Below are 25,468 nucleotides of genomic sequence, written 5' to 3'. Positions count from 1 at the left end.
GAGTGGTTTAATAGCATTGAATTCAAGTTCTGGTGCTGATTCACTGGAGTGTGGGTTCGAATCCTGGTCGTGTTACTTGTGTCCTTGAGCAAGATACTTTACTATAATTGCTTCTCTTCACCCAGGGGTATAAATGGGTACCTGCAATGGAAGAGGTTGATATTGTGTATGAAAAAGCCACAAGTGCCTTATGCTAGGAGTCCACTGGGCCAGCGCCAGTTGGTGCCAGTTTGCGCCAATGCAATTTACTGTGGCGCCTAGTGTCGCCAATAAGGTAACAGCACCAAGTTTGAATGTAGCGGCAAGAAAATTTCAAAATGTTTGAAATTTTCGTCGCGCCACTTGCATCGAGCAATCAGCGCCAAGTGTCCGCCAAGTTGCGCCAAATGGCGCGAACATATCGCCCTTTGGCGCAAACAATCCGCCTATTTGAATCCACTGGAATGTTGCGCCACTGGGCGCCAAGTGGCACCTTGTTTGCGCCACTACGCGCCAAATAATTCCAACAGAGGCGGATAGCCCGCCAAAGCGCACCAAATGGCACCCGATTGGTTACTACTTCGCGCCAAATGCCACCTGGTTGCCCGCCATTCGGCGCAACTTGCCGCCTATAAAAGCAAGGCCGCATCGCAGGATTTTCTCACACATCTTTCAAGATTCGACTCGACAACACCTCCATGCAGTTTTCCTTCACAATTTCTACAAGATTTCACACAATTTTCAACAAAGATGCAGCTGAGGAGGGTCTGAACCAGGTAGCCGATGGCGGGTATTATTTATATAGTCGGCAATTCGCGCCAAGCGGCGGCAAGTTCAAACCAATTTGGCGACCTTTGGCACAAACTAATCACCAAGTGGCGCAAAGTAGCCGTCTATTGGCGCCCGCAGGATGAATTTTGGAATCAAATGGCCGTGTAATGTCGCGAACTGGCGCAAACTGGCGCAACATTTTGGAGCAAGCCGGGTGGCATTTGGCGCACACCATATGGCACCCAGTTTATTCCACTTGGTGACACATGCTGAGCGGACATTAATTCGGCGCCACAGCGAGCCACTACGCGCCAATCACATAATCTTGGATGCGAACTGGCACCAACTGGCGCTGGCCCAGTGGACTCCTAGCATTACAGGCAGCTCAGGGTTGTATACTCAGGGAGAAACACTACAGGGATGTTATTGGCCCCATGACTAGGGCACTTATGTAAAGAGCATTGATACGGTTATTGCGAAAGGCGCTATATAAGAATTTGTTATTATTATTATTATTATTATTATTATTATTATTATTATTATTATTATTATTATTATTATTGTTATTGTTATTGTTATTGTTATTGTTATTGTTATTGTTGTTGTTGTTGTTGTTGCTGTTGCTGTTGCTGTTGCTGTTGCTGTTGCTGTTGCTGTTGCTGCCGCTGCCGCCGCTGCCGCTGCTGCAGCAGCAGCAGCCACATGCCCTCAAAGTTGAAACAATACCTGATTTTTTCACGTTGGGCAAATGCTCCTTTAGGTTCGCTACGTCTTTCAGGTACCTTCTTCGACTTCCCCTAGCTGGAAATATTATTGGGATGGCGTCATGTTTTAGAAAAGAACTTTTCTCTTTATGTTAAAGGAACACGTTGCCTTGGACCGGACGAGTTGGTCTATTAAAAGCGTTTGAAACCGTTTGTTATGAATTGCATATGGTTAGAAAGATGTTTTAAAAGTAGAATATAATGATCCACACAAGTATCACTCGAAATTGCACGGTTTTCCTTTTACGTCGCGAACTATCACGGTCGGCCATTTAGAAAAATTTTGACTCCCATAAATGGCCGACTGTGTTAGTCGACAGGGTAAAAAGAAAACCATGCAATTTCGAGGCATATTTGTGTAGATCATTGTATTCTACTTTTACAATATCTTTCTAACCATATACATTTTACAACAAACGGTTACAGAACGATTTTCAAAGACCAACTCGACAGATCCAAGGCAATGTGTTCCTTTAAAATGTGTAGTGTATTCCGGATTCTCGAAGCACAACGGCTCTAAGTGTTTGCTGCACACCGGACCACTTTGCAAACTGACACCATTTAGTTGTTTTGCTGCATCCAGCAGTATACACCTGGTCGACATTGCCGGAAAAATGCAAGAAATACACTTTTTCATTACAAACAAACTCACGACTAGGACTTAAATGTACTTGCACGTACATGTATGTGTGTTCAATGTTCGATCGAGGCAAAGTCTTCCTCGATTGACGTCAGAAAAGGGGTAGGCGGAGTCACCCCCACACAACTTTATTTAATTTTGTAAACACATAAATCGTTAAAAACAATTACTCAAACAATTATTTTATTGTTCACGAACATATACTCTTATGTTTGAAAAAACAAATTATATTTCCAGGTGACTTTAAACACTAGTCGCACTAGTCGCCCAGGGTTTATATTCTTGTATGATCATGACAGTGACAAGGCTGTCTACAGATGGTATGACAAAACAGATGATATACAAAACTTGTTGTAAAATTTCAGTTCTTGTCACGTCAAAATGCCTGTGACCCTAAACCCCTTGTTATTTGCATGCGTGCACTAATAGATGTGCATTGATTACCGGTGTATTTTTTGCATTATGCGTTAATTAGCACCAAGCGTAATATTTAAACACACCAATAGAAATAGCAAAACTGTCTGGGGGTTTTATGAATAGACATTTAACAAATTAATGCTCACGAACTGGAGATACAAGCGTTCTCGTATTGAATAGGTTTGTTTTGATTTTGTTCTGATACTGATCTAATGCATATTCCTCAGACTGCTGCAACATTGGAGTTACACTTTGTGAAAGGCTGACCCAGACATTTAGTAGTTTTTGTATTTAGTTTATCATCATTGATCTGTTAGATGTTTTTGTTCAAGGTACATGGTATCAAACAAAAACTTATAATTGTTTCTCCTCCTTAAACTTAAAATTGGTCTAAAATCAAGCAATGCGTCTTTGACTACTTCAAAGTAAAATTACTGTTCAACATGGTCAATGAATATCATTAAAAAAACAAGATTTTAAAACTTTTTTATGTGTGTGTATATGATGCACTTTGATTGATTGTTTGTTTGTTTGTTTGTTTGTTTGTTTGTTTGTTTGTTTGGTTTGGTTTGGTTTGGTTTGGTTTGGTTTGGTTTTGGTTTTGGTTTTTATTTTATTTATTTTTAATTTTTTATAGGTTTTTTAGTTTTTATTTATTTTTTTTTTTTTTTACTTTGTTTGTTTTTAAAATATGTTATTTTTCTTTATAATTGTTTTTGTTTTGTTTGCAGAGCGAGGTGTTTACTCAAATGCTCTAGGATTCCTTGGTGGTGTATCTTGGGCAATGTTGGTTGCCAGGACATGTCAACTTTATCCTAATGTTGCACCTTCGACCCTTGTACACAAATTCTTTCTTGTGTTTACCCAATGGTACGTTTTTCCTCATTCACTTTGAAATGTTCACAAATCACAGGATGTAGACAATGTCTTTTAAAATTTGAATGTTTAATAAATTTGTTATTGTCCACAGCTTTTACCCATATTCATTAGCTTCCCATTGCCTAGGTTTTAGCAAGTCAGACTCAAGCTCTGGCCCAATGTCATGGCTCTGGTTATGGAAGCAGGGAATTTGGCGTTTTCATGCACGCCGAGCGTATTTCATGGGTTAGCAGAAACGTTTGCTTGTGTGCATGCGTACTCCACGTTACAAAGCATTCTTCGCTTATACAGTTTCTTGCAAAGTAAGCAGAGAACATGGTGATCTTAAAAATAATAATAACAACTGAATTTCTATAACGCCTAACACCTCCAAAGGAAAGTCTCCAAGCGCTCAGAGGAACAAAAGAATAAGGCATCTTCTTGGAAATATGGACCATTTTACAACCTCAAATGTAATTTTTCGAAAAAATCTTGTTGACATATGTAAACCATAATGTTCATTTAAGGATAGTCTAGTTAGTATTCATCTTGCATTGGTCATTTAAAAAGGTAGAGTCTCCCAGCATCGAAACCTGTGGTTATTTATATTTAATTCAAATACATATGTAGCACAAGTAAATCACAAGGAACATTCATTCTTTTCTATGGTGAGGCCCAACTGATGTACTTTCAAATACAAATTTAAAAAACTCAACAAAACACCACACAAAGAAAATTTAAGCCTTACTGAAGAGATCATAACATTGACGGAAAAACAAAGCAAGTATTGTCCGCCATGAATTCATTTCTGGCTTAACACTACTATAATTTATCTGATATATTTGAAGCCTTTCATACCTAAAATCTATAAAATAAAAAAAAATTTCAGCTTCCATATTTTTTTTTTAAAGGTTATCAACACCCAGTTTCGAACATAATTTTGGACTGATTTTAAGTGTCGTCGAGAAAAAATGACGGAATTTGCATGACGTTCAAGAAAATTTACGGAGTTTATTGCAAATGACGCTCTGTACTTTATTACCATCGCGCAATCCCTATCAAACTTACTTGAACATAAAATGATTTGGTTTCCAAAAACTAGTGCTCGGAAGGGAGCGTGTGAAAAGACATTTTGGTTTTTCATCTGGAGCTGAACGTCAGTAAATGGCTGACGTGATTTGCTTGGCGGACTTATTTTGCACGAGTACAACATCGCGAAGAAAACATGTGGGAATCGCGCATTCCATGAAAATATGGAGGAGGACAAACTGGAAGAGGACGACAGAGGGGGTCTGCTCGTGTCAAAGGTTAACGTACATGTCGATCGAAAAATTCTTGGACGTCACGTAAAAACATTGACGGACAATAAAAAAATACGTCTCTGAAAAGTTGAAACACAGATTACTGTTATTGTTGACCAGCTATTGCAACAGTCATTATTACAAAACAATCCTTACTTGAACGCGTTCTCATTGTATTTTTTTCAAACTTATTGAATGTTTTAAAATTTGTAAAGATTTGTTTCTTATTGTTGACATTGAACTGTTTGGAGGAGAATTTTGAAGATAATGCGGGCATGAATAGGGAGCAAATGGAGAGCTTGCAAAGTTAGAGTAATTTAATCACGTTTCCTTTACCCGGTAATGAGACGAGCCGCTGAATTTTAAACTATTTGGAGTTTACGGAGCTGTGAGTTGGGCAGTCCGTAGATGAGATAATAACACCCCTTACCAATATTCTGCCTTTTCATTTGTTAAGAGCACGTCACATGATATGTCTTAGTTTTACTAGACGACGGCCGTGTGATAGTGCATCGGTTTGCCGTGTGATAGTGCGTCGGTTTGCAGTGTGCTAGTCCGAAGACTATCACACGGTGTGCAGTACCCAGACGTGCGTTGTGTGTACGAGGATGATAAATTAATAGTCTGTAACCATTTCGGATTACATGACACTACATGCAGCACAGTCAAAGTTTTTGCAATCTGTATTCGCGTCGTCCGTGGATTGTAGCATTCAGGTCTGTAACTTAAGTACGGTGTTTAGAAATGTTTGGGGCGTTATAAAACAAATATTGACTGCTTTTACTCTTGCAATGGTTAAAAATATGACTCCCTCAGTGATCCCCTCGGGAAAATGGAACGCTCAGGGGAACGCTCCGGGGATCACCTCGGGAGTCATAGTTTTAACCATAGCACTCGAAGCAGTCAATATTTGTATATTATATAACACCCACGCAGATCCTTGCCATTTGATTGGAGGATTGTCCGTCACTTGATAGCAAATAAAATACATTGCACGCTGAGTCACTCACCGTGCTTTTTCGTTCCATCCGAAAAGTCAATAGTACTTTTCAGATGGAACGAAAAAGCTGAGTAAAAACATCACTCGTGTGCGTGTCTTTGGTAACGCAGCAGTGTTACTGCAAGGCATATTAGTTAAAAAAATTATGACTAGCATTTGGCTTCTGCGTGTCTCAAAATAGCTGTACAGAACGCACATTGTGACTGTTGAATCCAACAGGCCCCCGACCCAAACAGAAACAGGTGTAATTTCACAATTAAAAATTGTAAGCCTACGCTTTGTTTGTTTTGAAAGTTGTATCTTCCAATCAAAATTACAAAGATCTGTCAGTGTCATGGCCGAGTGGTTAAGAGCATCGAATTCAAGTTCTGGTGCGAATTCACCTGTGTGGGTTCGAATCCCGGTCGTGACACTTGTGTCCTTGAGCAAGATACTTAACTATAATTGCTTCTCTTCACCCAGGGGTATAAATGGGTACCTGCGAGGGTAGAGGTTGATATTGTGATGAATCTATTATCTATGATTATTATTATCTAATTGGATGTTATATAAAAACAAATAGTGAATGTTTTTCATTCGTGCAATGGTGCGAATACATGTATGTTCATTCGTTGAAAGCTGGAATGTTTTATTCAACTCGGCTCTGCCTCGTTGAATGGAACACTCCATCTTCCAGCTCATGAACATATTTGCACCATTGCACTCATAAACATTTATTATGTGTATACTATTGCAGTAATCCAGATGACAAATTACCAAAGCATGGATTAGCTTTCCTGCTGTTGTTTTATCCCTCCCCCCTTATCTTAAGCATCTTAAGCATAGAATACGGCGGTAAGCAGATCCATGAAATTGGGCCCCCAATGTTCTGATCAGCAGAGTGTGGTTTTTAGTTTTTGTCGAGACACTTGAGCAAGGCACTTAAGAACTGTTGTTTTGTCCTTCTGGGGTCATGTGGGGTTTTTTTCCAAACAGAATAATAATAATAATAATAATAATAATAATAATAATAATAATAATAATAATAATAATAATAATAATAATAATAATAATAATAATAATAATAATAATAATAATAATAATAATAATAATAATAATAATAATAATAATAATAATAATAATAATACCAGGTCTTATAGAGCGCACAAATCCACAAAAGTGCTCAGGGCGCTATTACACAGAAAATTCAAACAAAAATAACAAAGAACAGATTAAATACTAAAGAATGGATCTATAGACATGAGGTGTGTTTTGAGAGATGTTTTGAGTGGAAGTGGATGTTTTGATGTGAAGAGGTAGTTGATTCCAGAGATGTGGTGCCGCAATAGAAAAATATCTGTCCCCCCAGGTGCGATAAGACTTGATTTCTTGAAGAAGATATCTGTTAGCAGAACAAAGGTTGCGAGATGGTTTGTAGATGTTGAGCATGTCTTGGATGTAAGCAGGTGCTTGCCCATTGTAAGATTTGAAAACAATGAGCAAGAGTTTAAAGATGATTCTAGAAGATACTGGGAGCCAGTGAAGATCTAAAAGAACATGTTTGATATGAGAGTATTTTGTTGTTAAGGTGACCACACGAGCAGCAGTGTTTTGTATGCGTTGAAGGCGGGATAGCTGAACATCTGGAAGTCCAAACAAAAGAGAATTTCCCATATCAAGACGAGATGTAACAAAGGAGTGGACAATCTGTTCTGTGGAAGCAGAAGATATTTTTGGATCCTTCCTATGTTGCGGATGTAAAATGAAGCAGAACGAACTGTGTTAGAAATGTGGCTCTTGAACGCCATCGATGAATCAAAAATGACACCCAGATTGAGAACTTGGCTGACTGGTTTGATGTGAGAATCCCCAACAGTAATAAAGGGAATAGAGATCTTCGAAAGTTGCTGTGGAGAACCAATCAACATGAACTCGGTCTTACTGTCATTAATTTTCAGGAAGTTGACGTTCATCCACTGTTGAATTTCACGAGCACAAGCCTCAATGCGATTGATGCAGGACTGGGCATGTTGTTGTGAGGGATTAAAAGACACATATATGATTTCTTGAAGAGGGAATGTAGAGAACAACTGCGGGCCGCGAACAGAACCCTGAGGAACAGAGAAATCAAGTTGGACAGGTTCTGAGGCAGCATCCCCGACACGGACGTACTGCGGCCTACATTCCAGGTAGGATTGACACCATTGCAGAGCACGATCCCGCAGACCGATGACGTCATGCAGACAAGAGCAAAGGATAGAGTGGTCAACGGTGTCAAAAGCTGCGCTCAAATCAAGGAAAATAAGAGCCGTAATTTGTTGTTGATCAAGACCAGAAAGAATGTCATTGTGAACTCGTATTAAGGCAGTTTCGGTAACTGTGATTTGGTCTGTAGGCAGATTGAAATGAATCAGTGAGATTGTTGCCCCGCATAAACACCTGTAATCTAGATGACACTATTCGTTCAATAGTTTTACATAGAAAACTCAAATTAGAAATGGGTCTGTAATTGCTGAGCACTTCCTTATCCAAGCCACTTTTCTTTAAGAGAGGGCGAATGTAAGAGGTACATGTAAGAGGAATGTAAGTGGGGAAAACATTGGTATTGAGAGATTTGTTGACAATATGAGTAATTTAAGGAACTAGAACATCACAGCAATCCTTAATAAGAAAGGTGGGAACTGGGTCAAGCTCACAGGATTTGGATGGAGATTTTGGCAAGCAATTTCTTGATTTCTGTCTCACTGGCAGGATGAAATTCTATAAGATAGGCATGATTAAGCTCAATTTGAGAAGAGATATTAACTTTGCTACAAGCTTGAGAAAAATCATTCTGAATGGTGACAATTTTGTTGAAAAAAAAATTCGGAAAATTGGGTAGCTTGGGCACTGTCAGTAACAGACACAGGCAAAACAGGAACTTTGCTCTTATTAAGTAAACGACTAACAATACTAAACAACTGTTTGTGATTACCAGAACAACCAATAACCTTAGAGGAATAATACACTTTTTTAGCTCTAACAATACAGTCAGTTACAATGCGTCGATGGACGCAGTACTCTTGTCTGTGAACAGTTAGTTTTGTAGAGCGCCATTTCCTCTCAAGTTGCCGTCTTTTTTGTCAAGCAGAACGAATTTCCTCGTTGAACCATGGGCTATTTGGTGGTATGTTGACAGTCCGCGTTCGCAAGGGGGCATGCTTGTCAAGCAGATCACTGAGAGTGGATTGATATTTTCAACACAGCAGGGTAGGTCAGTGTTCTGTAAGTTCATTGTGGAAAGTGTTGAAACCACATCATTGCGGAATTTGTTGATGTTAATGTTTTTGAAGTGGCGGGAGGACACAGGCATAGTTGGCGAAGGTGGCTTTTGGAGCTGAAGAGTCGCCATGACAGCAAAATGACCAGAGAGTCCAGGATGAATGCCCAAATCAGAGATGAGTGAAGTATCCTCTTGGGTGATGAGCAAGTCCAAACAGTGACCACTGTGATGAGTTGGTTCATTAACATGTTGAGTGAACCTGTAGGATGACAGTAGAGACTTGAACCGTTTTGAAATGCCGTCCGAGGGGTTGTGTACATGAATATTGAAGTCTCCAGTGAGAATAATATCAGATGGGTGGAAAATTACATCTTTCAAATTCGTGGAAAATTACATCTTTCGCGGAAACTACGTTACTACAGAGGGAGCCGTTTCTCACATTGTTTTATACTATCAACAGGGGTGCGATTTGGCGGTCGTAACCAAAAACTGTTTCGGTTGTTGGTCGTTGGTTCTGCTGTTCAGACTGAACAATAACCGAGCTGTGAGCTCGGTTACCGTTTTGGTTTATGACGTCAGAAACAATTATTGGTTACAGCTGCCAAAACGCACCCCAGCTCCCCATTGCTCGTTACCAAGTAAGGTTTTATGCTATTAACTATTTTGAATAATTACTATTAGTATCCACTGCCTTTAAATAACTGTTATCTCTATGTTAGATAGAGTAAACCTAGACCTACTTGAAGGGTTAAATACCTTTTGTAGATCAGTCAAGTTTTTGGCCATGACATGAATCCCTACTTACCGGAATGAAGATGTACAGTATGTAATATAAATTACCTTTTTCAGCTTCAACAGTCGTCAAGTTTTTGAGAGAAAAAAGAGAGTCACGTGAAGCGGCTAACATGCTAAAATTATTTTGTCTCACTAAGTTGAAAATGATTTTGTGACACTGTCTTACTGATTTCTCAAAAGCTACAGCACTCGGTCTTGAACCTTCATTTAAAACCTTGCAGTGTTGTGGCAGTGTGGTCAAACAGCTACCTGAGCGGAATGTTTTCAACAGAAATGGTATTTTTACTTGTTTATAATGCACTTGTTCACCATTTTAATGTAATTTTGATATGTGTACACTTCTGAACTTTTCGTAATTATCGATTAAAAAATCAGGCCCCTACCTTTTTGAAAAACTAAAAACACTTCTGCCGTTGAGAGCGGGCGTCAAAGGACAATGCCGCTGACGTCATTTGTTGGAGTTTGCTTTGTTATACATCCACGCTGCAACAAAGCGGCTTTATCTACTTCAGACGCTTTGAGGGTGATTACGTAACAGGGCTTTTCGCAAATCTCGCAGAAAAGCTGTGGATAAGGGCATACAAAATTATTGTTTTTTTACACAATTGAAACCTATTTATAATCATATGACTCAATTTCCTTATTCATCGAAAACATTTTAAGTGGAATTCAGCAAAGTTCACGACTTGACATTTTCGTTCAAGCAGGTCTTTAAAGACCTCACTTTCGTACCACTCTTTATTTCCTTAATAAGGATAAACAAAAGAACAATAAAGTTGTATGCTCTCAAAGAGCTTATTATAAATGTCCTCGACATCCGTAGTAAAAACAACTTCGAAGACACTATCATTACATGCACTTAGGACAGATTCTACCACTGACCACAGGATGTCATTAACATATTCCAAGAAACTTTTACTATTGCAGTTATCAATAATAACTCTCTAAAGTATTAACTTAAATCTTCCAAACCACTGAAAAAAGTATGACATTTCCTATAAATCTCATATAAAAAGGTTATTAAGGTCAAGATGTTTTTAACTTTAGTATTCTGGACAAGAAATGTCTGAGCAATATTAAATCCAATAACTCTCACAAACGAAATAATAATTTTGTATGAAAAATCTTAATTTAGTATGTTGCAACAATAAAGAAAATCTGTATCATGAGTATCTACATGTATACTATAATACCGTAATTTTCGGATTATAAACCGCGGTTTATATGTTGATTTTGACATTTTTTTGAACTCCTGCGGTTTATTCTCCGGGCGGCTTGTAAGCCGACGTATAAATATTTAAGAGAAAAAACAGCATTTTTTAAAAGAAAGATCGTTTGTAAATTATTCTAATTAATGTTTGTTTTTTTCTTAAACGAAAACAAAAACCTGCCTGTGTGATGACAAAAACCTGTTGAAAATCCCACCACAATTGTATTCCATGTTTCCTTTGTAAAACGTTTATCAACCGCCCTCAGCTAGCTAGCTCCCCCTCTCAGCGCAACTCGGGTTAGACTAGACTGGTGCCCGTCTATTTATCCTAGCGATCTCTATATGCTGACGTCAGACATTCAAGCTATACTCGTGTCTCAGCGAAATAGACTCGTCCCCTGTCTATTTTTCCCACGATCTTTATATACTGACGTCAGACATCCAGGCTACACTCGTGTCAGCCAGCGGTTTCTTCAGCTCAACCACGCACATCGCAACAGCAGAATGGTGAATGGACGTACGCAAAGAACTATGCCGCTCCGGGGGGATCAAACAAAACGTGTTCAACCTGCCCTGATTGTTACTTGTTGAGTCCAGTAACATTGGGAATTTTATTTCCAGGCGGCGCAAATGCGAGGGCGTAGCGCAACCCGTTGGTGAACACCGCTCAATACGGTGCCACCAACATCTGTTGTGCAATCTCGAGATTGAGCAGCGCAATTAACAGATTGCTAGCTTTACGAACTCGCATGTGTGTACATGTGCTTAATGTGCACGCTGCACGATACATTACTACATACACACACGCTACGTACGTCCGACCGTACGCGTTGCAATAATCTGTTGTGTGGATCCTCGTTGTGGGACTACAATAAAAGGGAGGGAGAAACACCGGCCAACCACCCTACTTTAATTCCCTTATTGAAAGACCCAATTCCAACCTTATTTCCCGTCTACTCCGATGGTTAATAAAAGTGAATCCCCAGTCCTTGTGATTACGCAAACAATAAGGTAGCGCATTTTGTTTCATTATACAATAAAAGTGAGGGAAACACTTTAGCCGTCCCCATTGTTATTTCTTTTATATTTTATAAAGGAATTTTGCATGTTTAAAAAATGTTCCTATATACATTGTAAACAGAAGCAACAGTCATATACAATACTCTCGTTTGTGTTGTGGTATAGCCCTGAAAAGGACCGTTTGGTTTTGGTTTTGTCTATTTTACGGAAGGCAAAGGATTCCTTGGATATAAATCTTCGCACTGTTTCTTTATCACTCACTGCTTCTGCAGACGAATCCTATGTTAAAACGATGGTACGGCCACGCACTGTCTGAAGTTAATTTTTATTGCAAGCAACACGAACTCACTTACCTACAAATAAAATAGGATTAAACTTTGTAAATTTTTAAAATTGTTATTGGATTTTTTTTAGTATCACAATAATAAACGTATTTTCAGTTGTAACTTGCATCAATAATTATCCAACACAAACAATTATGTGGTCCCACTAAGGGGGTGCTGCCAGCTTACAAAAAGAATGCTATCCTATAATAGATCATTTCAATTACGATCAATAGTGTAAACTTCAATACATTTCCACTTTAATTACGACGCAACTCCCACGTTGCGGCAACTATACAAGACTGACTGATGTGCCGCCCGCCTGTCACTGCACATCGCCACAAAGAGGACCGCAAACAAGCACGGCCCCTAAGTGTTCACGCATGCGGTGATTGGCCGTTTGATGATTGGCCGTTGTTGATTGGCCGGTGATAGTTCCATTCATAAAATCTTGGCTAGACTTCGGACGGATCGAGTAGAGCGGCTGCCCATTGTACAACGGGGAGCTTGAACGTCTGACCCACGCTTTGAGGCTCGGGGCCCAGTCTAATCAAACGTGAACAACTTTTGTCAACAGAGGGCGATGCGATGCAGGGCAAAGTTCAACTATTTCTCGGTGTGCGTTGTCGACCGATCTTTGATTCACGGAGAGTTTATTGCCAAAGAAGTTCACAAAACAAGGCCAACACAACCGATCATCAAATCTCAAATTCTTGAAAAGGGTTGTGGATGGAAAACAAATATAACTCAGGACTGATAGTGTAAGATAAAAAATCACCCGTAAACGCGGCAGGTTTGCGTACTTCACTTCCGTGTTTTGAGGTTAGTTTTTTCATGTTTTTTAAAATTTTGATCGCGGTTTATATGCCGCGCGGCATATACGCCGACATCTAAATATTTTTTTGTATATTTTGAGGAAGTGCGGTTTATACGCCGCGCGGTTTATAATCCGAAAATTACGGTAGTGCTTAAATCGCATGGGCGCCGCCATCGTTGTTTGGGCGCCGCCATGTTGTTTTCACGTCAAGTGGTGCCCGCACCCTGCTAAAATGATGCATCCTGGGGTAAATTTCGGGTTCCCCATGGGTTGGGGGCATGTGTTGTTTGTGATGCACAGTCAAAGAGGGAGCGTGTAGTAACTTTGGGATTAAGGGCAGGCGTCCTTTGTGTGATGTCACAGCGCGAGCGTCCAGTAACTTCGTGCGTACACATACAGTATAAAGAACAATGCATGGGATCGAGGCTCGACGACAGGATGAAGGCTGGTGGGGGTTATTAGAGCATGTTGTGGGACAGGGAGAAGGAAGGGGCATGCAGTGTGGTACGTCTGTTGGTAGGGGGCGGGTAACGGCAAAAATGGCTGGGAAAATAATAAGGAACGGGAAAAAAGAAAAAGGGACTAACATTGGACAGGGAAAAAATAAACTGGAAAGAGAAAAATACACGAAACAGAGAACTACCCGACTTGCGGGACCGGCGCGGAACGGGGAAAGTTATGGGACGGCAAAAAGTGCAACGAACAATTCACGGGCGGGATAACGGGAAGGAGGCATGGGTTAGATTTGGGATGGGGATAGGAGGTAGGGGCACAAAGTGATACGTCTGTGGGACGGGGGAATGGCAAAAATAGAAATGATGGGGAAAATGAACAGGGCTGGGGTAGGGATTGAACAAAATTAAAAGGGACATCATGATATGGGACATGGGACATGAAAATATTAAACTGAATGGGGGGAGTGGGAAATCAAGCCCATGAAACGGAAAAGAACCACAAACGGGACCCACGCGAAACTGGAAAATATGAGTTATGGGCAAACAGTGGCAAGCAAAGAACAATGCCAATGCACGGGATCGCGGGGATGGGAGGTACGGAGGTGTAGGTTAGATATGGGACGGGATATAGACTTGTGGACAAGTCGTTAAATGGGCCCCACGCGCTGAGATAGTGCTCTCGCGAATCACTGCTCTCGCACGAACTGATGGCTCCCCGATTTCGACCCCTCATTAACGACTTGTACAAGCTGACAGCGGTACGTATTCATGAATTCAAGTATGAACGCAGTTTACATTACGGTTGCCGCGGAGACAATCGTGCAGACGAGTCCATTTTTATAAGAGGGTAGTAATAGTTTCTAATACTGTAAAGCTTGAACCGGAGGGCATCTGTGAATCTTTTTTATTTTGATTTAACTGCTTTATTAGTTGATTAGGGCCTAACTTACAAAGTCATCTGTTTAATATCTGTGAGTTGCCTCATGCAAATAAATAATGCCCACGGTCAATGGTAATGGTCCAATGCAGTCCTTTAACCCAATGTGTTCTGCGCGGACTGTTTATAAATTAAACTTGCTATAAGTCCCTGGACAGTACGTTATGTCAAATTACCAATCAAAATGTGTTTTAATTATGAAAGCTGGACAAGTTGCAACATAAAATATAGTTTTGTATTACTACCAGTCCCAAAGTTCATTATTTGTTTACTGACAAATGTTTTTTTTTTTAAGTTTTCATCTAAAAAGCGATTTTGAAAACCATGGTCGACATTTGGAAGTTTGATATGTGAGTCTTGTGGACAAGTTTCACAGGGCAGTCATGTGCGGATCGCAGGGATTCCGGAAAATTTTCAGTAACTCTTTTCAGATGTCGATGTATTTTAAAGATATTATAGTTGGTATATCTCAACATATGCATAAAATAACAAACCTGTGAAAATTTGAGGTTAATCGGTCATCAAACTTGCAAGATAATAATGAAGAAAAAAACACCCTTGTCACACGAAGTTGTGTGCGTTTAGATGGTTGATTTCGAGACCTCAAGTTCTAAACTTGAGGTCTCGAAATCAAATTCGTGGAAAATTACTTCTTTCTCGAAAACTATGGCACTTCAGAGGGAGCCGTTTCTAACAATGTTTTATACCGTCAACCTCTCCCCATTACTCGTCACCAAGAAAGGTTTTATGCTAATAATTATTTTGAGTAATTACCAATAGTGTCCACTGCCTTTAAAATACGCTCTACTTAAAAACTAAATCACAGCGCTTACAAAAATATGTAACTACTGTAACTCTTAACAAAAAAGTTACAAAGTAAGTGCAATAAATGTATGAGCAATATTAAAGCAATCAATATAATGAAACTCACTCAAAACTGAGCTAAAAATGTGAAAATGATGCTACGAAAACCATACATTGGGGGAAAAGGATCATAATTTGGCTACTCACATAACATTGCCTACAAATGCTCTGAATGTTCATTCATAGCTGCTTTATGGAATGAGTCGAGCTATTTCTTCTCATTTTTAATCTGAAGATTAGTGTCATATGTATCCACCCGACACTAGAAAACCTACACCCGACACTAGAAAACCTACACCCGACACTAGAAAACCTACACCCGACACTAGAAAACCCCCACCCGACACTAGAAAACCTACACCCGACACTGGAAAACCTCCACGGACACTAGAAAGCCTTTACCCAACACTAGAAAACCTACACCCGACACTAAAAAACCTACACCCGACACTAAAAAACCTACACCCGACACTAAAAAACCTACACCCGACACTAGAAAACCTACACTCGACACTAGAAAACCCCCACCCGACACTAGAAAGCCTACACCCGACACTAGAAAACCGCCATGGACACTAGAAAACCCCCACCAGATACTAGTAAACCTCCACGGACACTAGAAAAACCTTCACCCGACACTAGAAAACCTCCACGGACACTAGAAAACCTAAACCCGACACTAGAAAACCTCCATGGACACTAGAAAACCTACACCCGACACTAGAAAGCCTACACCCGACACTAGAAAACCTACACCCGACACTAGAAAACCTACACCCGACACTAGAAAACCTACACCCGACACTAGAAAACCTACACCCGACACTAAAAAACCTCCACGGACACTAGAAAGCCTACACCCAACACTAGAAAACCTACACCCGACACTAAAAAACCTACACCCGACACTAGAAAACCTACACCCGACACTAGAAAACCTACACCCGACACTAGAAAGCCTACACCCGACACTAGAAAACCTACACCCGACACTAGAAAACCTCCATGGACACTAGAAAACCGCCATGGACACTAGAAAACCCCCACCAGACACTAGAAAACCTCCACGGACACTAGAAACCTACACCTGACACTAGAAAACCTGCACCCGTCACTAGAAAACCTACACCCGACACTAGAAAACCTCCATGGACACTAGAAAACCCCCACCAGCCACTAGAAAACCTCCACGGACACTAGAAAACCTACACCCGACACTAGAAAACCTACACCCGCCACTAGATTACCTACATGTACACCCGACACTAGAAAGCCTACACCCGACACTAGAAAACCTCCACCCAACACTAGAAACCTCCACCCGACACTAGAAAACCTCCACCCGACACTAGAAAACCTACACCCAACACTAGAAAACCTCCACCCGACACTAGAAAACCTCCACCCGACACTAGAAAACCGCCATGGACACTAGAAAACCCCCACCCGACACTAGAAAACCTCCACGGACACTAGAAACCTACACCTGACACTAGAAAACCTACACCCGACACTAGAAAACCTACACCCGACACTAGAAAACCTCCATGGACACTAGAAAACCCCCATCAGCCACTAGAAAACCTCCACGGACACTAGAAAACCTACACCCGACACTAGAAAACCTACACCCGCCACTAGATTACCTACACCCGACACTAGAAAGCCTACACCCGACACTAGAAAACCTCCACCCAACACTAGAAACCTCCACCCGACACTAGAAAACCTCCACCCGACACTAGAAAACCTACACCCGACACTAGAAAACCTCCACCCGACACTAGAAAACCTCCACCCGACACTAGAAAACCTACACCCGACACTAGAAAACCCCCACCCGACACTAGAAAACCTCCACCCGACACTAGAAAACCTCCATGGACACTAGAAAACCTACACCCGACACTAGAAAACCTACACCCGAGACTAGAAAACCTACATCCAACACTAGAAAACCTACACCCGAAACTAGAAAACCTCCACGGACACTAGAAAAACCTTCACCCGACACTAGAAAACCTCCACGGACACTAGAAAACCTAAACCCGACACTAGAAAACCTCCATGGACACTAGAAAACCTACACCCGACACTAGAAAGCCTACACCCGACACTAGAAAACCTACACCCGACACTAGAAAACCTACACCCGACACTAGAAAACCTACACCCGACACTAGAAAACCCCCACCCGACACTAGAAAACCTACACCCGACACTAGAAAACCTCCACGGACACTAGAAAACCTACACCCGACACTAAAAAACCTACACCCGACACTAGAAAACCTACACCCGACACTAGAAAACCTACACCCGACACTAGAAAGCCTACACCCGACACTAGAAAACCTCCATGGACACTAGAAAACCGCCATGGACACTAGAAAACCCCCACCAGACACTAGAAAACCTCCACGGACACTAGAAAACCTACACCTGACACTAGAAAACCTACACCCGACACTAGAAAACCTACACCCGACACTAGAAAACCTACACCCGACACTAGAAAACCTCCATGGACACTAGAAAACCTACACCCGACACTAGAAAACCTACACCCGAGACTAGAAAACCTACATCCAACACTAGAAAACCTACACCCGAAACTAGAAAACCTCCACGGACACTAGAAAAACCTTCACCCGACACTAGAAAACCTCCACGGACACTAGAAAACCTAAACCCGACACTAGAAAACCTCCATGGACACTAGAAAACCTACACCCGACACTAGAAAGCCTACACCCGACACTAGAAAACCTACACCCGACACTAGAAAACCTACACCCGACACTAGAAAACCTACACCCGACACTAGAAAACCCCCACCCGACACTAGAAAACCTACACCCGACACTAGAAAACCTCCACGGACACTAGAAAACCTACACCCGACACTAAAAAACCTACACCCGACACTAGAAAACCTACACCCGACACTAGAAAACCTACACCCGACACTAGAAAGCCTACACCCGACACTAGAAAACCTCCATGGACACTAGAAAACCGCCATGGACACTAGAAAACCCCCACCAGACACTAGAAAACCTCCACGGACACTAGAAAACCTACACCTGACACTAGAAAACCTACACCCGACACTAGAAAACCTACACCCGACACTAGAAAACCTACACCCGACACTAGAAAACCTCCATGGACACTAGAAAACCCCCACCAGCCACTAGAAAACCTCCACGGACACTAGAAAACCTACACCCGACACTAGAAAACCTACACCCGCCACTAGATTACCTACACCCGACACTAGAAAGCCTACACCCGACACTAGAAAACCTCCACCCAACACTAGAAACCTCCACCCGACACTAGAAAACCTCCACCTGACACTAGAAAACCTACACCCGACACTAGAAAACCTACACCCGACACTAGAAAACCTCCACCCGACACTAGAAAACCTACACCCGACACTAGAAAACCCCCACCCGACACTAGAAAACCTACACCCGAGACTAGAAAACCTACACCCGACACTAGAAAACCTACACCCGACACTAGAAAACCTACACCCGACACTAGAAAACCTACACCCGACACTAGAAAACCTCCACCCGACACTAGAAAACCTACACCCGACACTAGAAAACCTACACCCGAGACTAGAAAACCTACACCCGAGACTAGAAAACCTACATCCAACACTAGAAAACCTACACCCGAAACTAGAAAACCTACACCCGAAACTAGAAAACCTCCACGGACACTAGAAAACCTACACCCGACACTAGAAAACCTACACCCGACACTAGAAAACCTACACCCGACACTAGAAAACCTACACCCGACACTAGAAAACCTACACCCGACACTAGAAAACCTACACCCGACACTAGAAAACCTACACCCGACACTAGAAAACCTCCACGGACACTAGAAAACCTACACCCGACACTAGAAAACCTACACCCGACACTAGAAAACCTCCATGGACACTAGAAAGCTTACACCGACACCCATGTTTCAAACAATTCATTCAACGTTTGGTCTCTGGACAAGTTAAAAAGACTATATTTAAAGACATAATCAATCAATTTCAAAACCTTGACAAAAACTTGGTAAACAATATGCTGCTGTTTTGGTGAGAATGAAAATGGTGGTTAATCACTTGAATGCACTTTGAGTGGTGTTGTTTCATTACATATTATTACCTTTGAGTAAAGACCTATAAATTTGCTTCAATTCAGCCAATTCTAAAGTAATCTCAGTCCATTATAAATGAGGCGTGCAATTTGGATTGAATAATTGCTTCAAACACAGTCTGATAAAAATAATTGATTTATCTTGTTTTCATGTTAGGTTCTGATAAAGTGATCCATTGCAGTACTTCATCTTCAGAGTGTAATGCAGTAGCTGTTTTCAAATGTAAATAATGATTTAAAACAATAACACGTTCTGTATGTCAACAGGGTCTGGCCTCAACCTGTATTACTGAAACAACCAAAGACAGGTACTGACTTGACCTTTCCTGTTTGGGACCCAAGGGTAAGTAACAACCTTTAGGATTAGTTGGCCTTCATTTTAATGTTCAAGTTGATATAAATACATGTACCTATACAATACAGCTGTAGTAGACCTTACAGTATTTTTCTTTGTATCCCAAATTTAAGGAAAAATACTTAATATCTAACGTACAAGGCGCCACGCGGGACAAGAGGCAACATTCCAGCTAGCGTATGCCTGCCGTATCTCAATGTTGTATTTCTGTAGTAGGATCGCATTCACTGCTTGCAACACAAACGGAGGGGCACTGTGATGATATAAGAACACGTCTTCTGACCTCACTAAGTCGAGTACGTGACTAAATTAGTCAGAGGCTAAACACTATTCCACTGTCAGACTGTCATTTGTTTCTTTATTGGAACCAGTGTGAAACTGTAATAAACAAGAATAAAACATACATTTAGTTATAAAGCATAACGTGAGCGAAGCCTTAAAATATAAAAAAGCTGACATAGAATGGGTAAAGTCACAAAAAAGACCCTATATCCATGCTGAAATACCAAACATGAGATTTGCCCAGTTTCCGGACAATGCACACATGGTAAAAAAGTACATGTAAGGTGCACATGTAGTAGTAGGCCAGCCAAAGTGTGAAATTACACTTTGGACGGCATAGTTTGTTAATGGCTGGCATCCATGCTAGATGTATGGATCATGGGCTCGGGAAGACGATTAGGGTGGATGCCCAGCTTGATTTTGAATTTTAAGGTCATTTTGGGGTAAAAAGGTAAAAAAAGGTCAAAAATCAATATTTTCAAAATTTGTGTCAAATTTATTCACATTTGATAGATCTATCCATAAAATGTATTTTAAACTTTATGTTGATACTACAAACCTATGTAATTAACGTATAAACTTTGACCTTGTGCACAAATGTAAAGCAAAACGAAGTGTAAAAGTGTGATTATCTTGAAAAGGGTACATTTTGAGTACACCAATTGTTTTTGCACTCCCCATCCTCATTGGTGCATATATTGGTTTCAAACAACTTTTTTTGAAAGGTAAATATACCCAGGCAGTTTTTGAGAAAAAAAAAATAATTCAAATACCACCTTCATGTGGGGGTCTTACCGACTCATTTTAAGGTCAAAATTTCAAATAAGGCAAAAATTTTGCATTTTTTAAATTTTCACAAAATTTGACCCCAAGTGATAGATCTATCAATAACATGTATTTTTACTTTCATGTTTATATGACAAACGTATGTAATTAACGGATAAACTTTGACCTTGTACACAAACGTATACAAAAGCAAAACGTAAAAGTGTGATTATCTTGAAAAGTGTACATTTTTAGTATACCAGCATTTTTTGGCACTCCCCAGCTCATTGGTGCATATATATGTTTCAAACAAATTTTTTGGGAAAGGTTAATGTACCCAGGCAGTTTAAAAAAAAAAAAAAAAATCAAATACCACCTTCGTGTAAGGTCATTTTGAGGTCAAAAAGTGCCAAAAATGTCAAAATTTAATTTTTTTGACTTTCTGCGCCTAATTTTACCCCAGGCGGCAGATCTATCCATTTAATATAGTTTCATGCCAAGTCTGTGAAATTATGAGTTAATCTTTTGTCTTGTACACAACGTGTAGGAAAATTTAATCTTAAATTGCAATTTTCTCAAAAAGTGCGTATCTTGAGCACAATACGGTGTTTTGCACTTCCTATCCCAGCAATGCATATAATTGTTTAAAAACAACTTTTTTTTGAAAGGTCAATATACCAAGGCATTAACAAAAATCATATCATACTTTCTTACGTGGTAAAATGAAACAAAAAGGTACTTGTATGCTATTCACGCAGAAAAGTTTGACATAGTTTTACAGTTTGACTTGGTGCCCTTTGATTTGCACCTTAATAAAACTAGCTCAAATCAAGCATCTGAGATAGGGGTAGTCTTCCAGGTAACCCCACTCTTTCTTTTAAGCTCATGTGTGTCTGTGTCAGTGTGAGAGATGAGACGTCCATGTATTCCTAGTTTATGCTGTGTGAAGTTTCAGTGCATCTCTTGTTGGCGGTAACATCTCCAGACACTTCTTCGCCTTATTTATCAAAGAGTTGGAGCCTGACAAGGTTGATGATTTTATACCAAGGTGCACAAGTGTTACCAAACTGCTCAATGAGAGCAAGTTCTCCTTAACTGCCGATTCCCTTGACACATATTAACTTTGCTTTTCGGAGACTTGCTTTTCCCAATGGTCATGTAGGAGAGGCTGTGTTGCATCATTAAGAGCATGTAAGCTTGGCAAGTCTCTCAGTTACTGCACCTATCGGGTAACTAATGTGCATTTATTTCCAAGTTTCTGACGCTTTTGAACACACAAATGTGACATTTCTCCACCTGCAAATCACTCTTATCCTTCATTGACTGCCTCTATGCATGGAGCATCAACCGGGTGTGAGCCTGCTAAGGTGTCCTCAAAACGTCATCTCTCCTAAAGGACCATGGCTTCTGTAACATAAAGGAACCCCCGCCTGTACTATTCCTCATCTTTCCAGTAGACCCTTGCCCTTTCTACAAAAACGTCTGACAAGAACTTGAGATCAGGTTTGTTCAATAGCCCATACCTGACGTGTATAGGTGTGGAACCCCGGTCTATCGATGAACTTTCGAATTGGCTTTTTCTTTCCCATTCTCTTCGACTGTGTCACTGCCTTGGTGGAGCCCTCTCCAATCTAGCGATCAAGACCAGGTTGTAGGTTCCAGTGGCAGCATTGAGCAATTGTTGCAGTAACTTTCTGTCCGTTTTGATAGGCTTTGTACCGTACATAATTCGTTTGTTTGAAACATTTGCATTGTACAGATCAGAGAAAGTTTTTGCGCAATGTTTTCTTCAGGGCGTCACTAAAACCATCAGTTTCTTGAAGCAGACGGTGCTTCCAGATGGTTATTATATACTGCGTTTCATGATTTGGAGTTGTTAGAAGATCACTTTACCACAGCAACTGGTGCAATGTCTTTTGTTGTCAAAGATACCAGTGGTATCTCTCTAACAATATCAGAGTCTGTGTCATCTTCTTCGCCAAGGTTGGGTTTAGTCGGAACACATCAAATCTTACTGTTTGTTATGAAAGCTTCTAAACATCATCAACATCTCTGTCTTCTTGAGGAGTTTCATATCTGCCAGATGAACACATCCATATCGATCAAAGTTACTGTGGTCATAGATGATGGGGACGGCAGCATTACGGAAAAAGCTTCCAGATTGGTGATCAAGTATCTGTCTTTCCGAGTCCTGGATCTCAATCTCCACCATCACAATGTAATGAGACCACAGTCGGGAGTTTGGATTTCTAGAGTGCTTGTTGAATTTGTTTAAGCAGACGTAGTCCTCCCTTGAAAAAGATTTAAATCTCAAACTTTTGACTTGCCCGTTTAAGTTCATTTCTTCCTGAAGTGTATAGTGGCCGGGCAACTGTGATGATGGAATGTTTCTGACCTGTGTTATGTCCACAAACTGATTGATCAAAGTGATGAGATTGTCATTGCTGTCTGCTAGTGCCTGAAGAGTAGTGAGAATTCTTTCATCAAAGAAACTTGGCATAAAAGTATGTCAGGCTGTATTGGTTTTGGTGTGCCTGGTTACATGTAGCTCTGCAGTTAGCTTTGACTAATGGCACTCCAGATAAGAAAGTATACAATGTTCCACTGCACGATACCCCATACCCCCCATCGTAGCTACAATGTATAGGCCTACCTAGGAAAAAACAAAATTTTACTGCAAAAAGAATGTTCAACTTTGTTAATTCACTAATAAAAGTTGTGTATTTAACTGCATACATGTACTTGGAAAGATTGGGAGTGTTGAAATAACTTTGATACAAACATGCATTTTTTGAGCACGTCAAACTATACAACTACTATATCAAACTAATTGCATGAATCAGCATACGCATTTCTTGTTTCAATTTACCAATGAGGAAGGTGTAATATGAATTTAGTTTAAACTAAAACTGCCTTGGTATATTGACCTTTCACAAAAAAAGTTGTTTTCAAACATTTATATGCATTGCTGGGATAGAAAGTGCAAAAACACTGCTCAAGATACGCACTTTTTGAGAAAATTGCAATTGAAGATTTAATTTTCCTATACGTTGTGTACAAGACAAAGGATTAACTCATAATTTCACAGACTTGGCATGTCATTTTGATGATGAAATTATTTTTTATGGATAGATCTGCCGCCTGGGGTAAAATTTGGCGAAAAAATTTTAAAAAATTAAATTTTGACATTTTTGGCACTTTTTGACCTCAATATGACCTTACACGAAGGTGGTATTTGAGTAATTTCTTTTTTCAAAAACTGCCTGGGTACATTAACCTTTCAAAAAAAAAGTTGTTTGAAACACATAACTGCACCATTGAGTGCAAAAAAAGCTGGTATACTAGAAATTTACACTTTCAAGATAATCACACTTTCACGTTTTGCTTTGCTATACGTTTGTGTACAAGGTCAAAGTTTATTCGTTAATTACATACGTTTGGCATATCAACATTAATGTAAAAATACATTTTATGGATAGGTCTATCACTTGGAATCAAATTTTGTGAAAATTTCAAAAATGCTAATTTTTTGCTTTATTTGAAACTTTGACCTTAAAATAAGTCGGTAAGACCCCACATGAAGGTGGTATTTGAATTATTTTTTTTTCTCAAAAACTGCCTGGGTATATTCACCTTTCAAAAAAAGTTATTTGAAACCAATAAATGCACCAATGAGGATGGGGAGTGCAAAAACAATTGGTGTACTCAAAATGTACCCTTTTCAAGATAATCACACTTTTACACTTCGTTTTGCTATACATTTGTGCACAAGGTCAAAGTTTATACGTTAATTACATAGGTTTCTAGTATCAACATAAAGTTAAAAACACATTTCATGGATAGATCTATCAAATGTGAATAAATTTGACATAAATTATGAAAATATTGATTTTTGACCTTTTTTGACCTTTTTACCCCAAAATGACCTTACAATTCAAAATCAAGCTGGGCATCCACCCTAATCGTCTTCCCGAGCCCATGATCCATACATCTACCATGGATGCTAGCCATTAACAAACTATGCCGTGGTTTTTTTTTCTAGAGCACTTTTTAAAGTTTGGCTGGTCTACTATAGCCGATTTTGGCAACAACAGTTTTAAGGAAAGTAAACTAGCCTGAAAACACTAATAAATCGAGCGAGCTAGACAAGGAATGATTTATAATAAGACAGAATGAAAAACTTACAGATTGTGCTTGATCCAAGGGAAAAAACAAGGATATTGGGGCTCAAAACTGCAGAATTAGACGAAGGCTTTAAAACGGGAAAATGATAGATGCGAGTAAAAATAATGAACACTTGAGGGCGCTATCTACAAAAGCGAGAGGCCTATTAAGTTCTCGGGGCAAGACAACACGTATATGTACCATAACGTAAACGGATTGTAATTTTGTTATCACGATGATAATGAAACATCGCTCCTATTTTTTATATATAGTTTTTTTCACTTTCATTCTAAAGATTTTGTCTAAAAACATTGTTTTTTATAGTTACACAACGA

At 40.0% G+C, this 25,468-nt stretch overlaps 1 protein-coding gene across 1 annotated transcript in view; it reads left to right on the top strand.

The window, feature by feature from the left end:
- The window catches only part of LOC117289097 (poly(A) polymerase beta-like), a 139,678-nt gene that overhangs the window by 53,856 nt on the left and 60,354 nt on the right, over nucleotides 1-25,468 (top strand). The window contains exons 8-9 of the mRNA XM_033770060.1: nucleotides 3,303-3,441; nucleotides 19,835-19,910. Coding sequence (XP_033625951.1) covers nucleotides 3,303-3,441; nucleotides 19,835-19,910 — 215 coding nt within the window. The remainder of the gene's footprint in view (nucleotides 1-3,302; nucleotides 3,442-19,834; nucleotides 19,911-25,468) is intronic.

This window comes from Asterias rubens, chromosome 1, assembly GCF_902459465.1.
Source record: "Asterias rubens chromosome 1, eAstRub1.3, whole genome shotgun sequence".
Classification (NCBI taxonomy): Eukaryota; Metazoa; Echinodermata; class Asteroidea; order Forcipulatida; family Asteriidae; genus Asterias; species Asterias rubens.
This window is presented reverse-complemented; position numbering and strand designations above follow the sequence as displayed.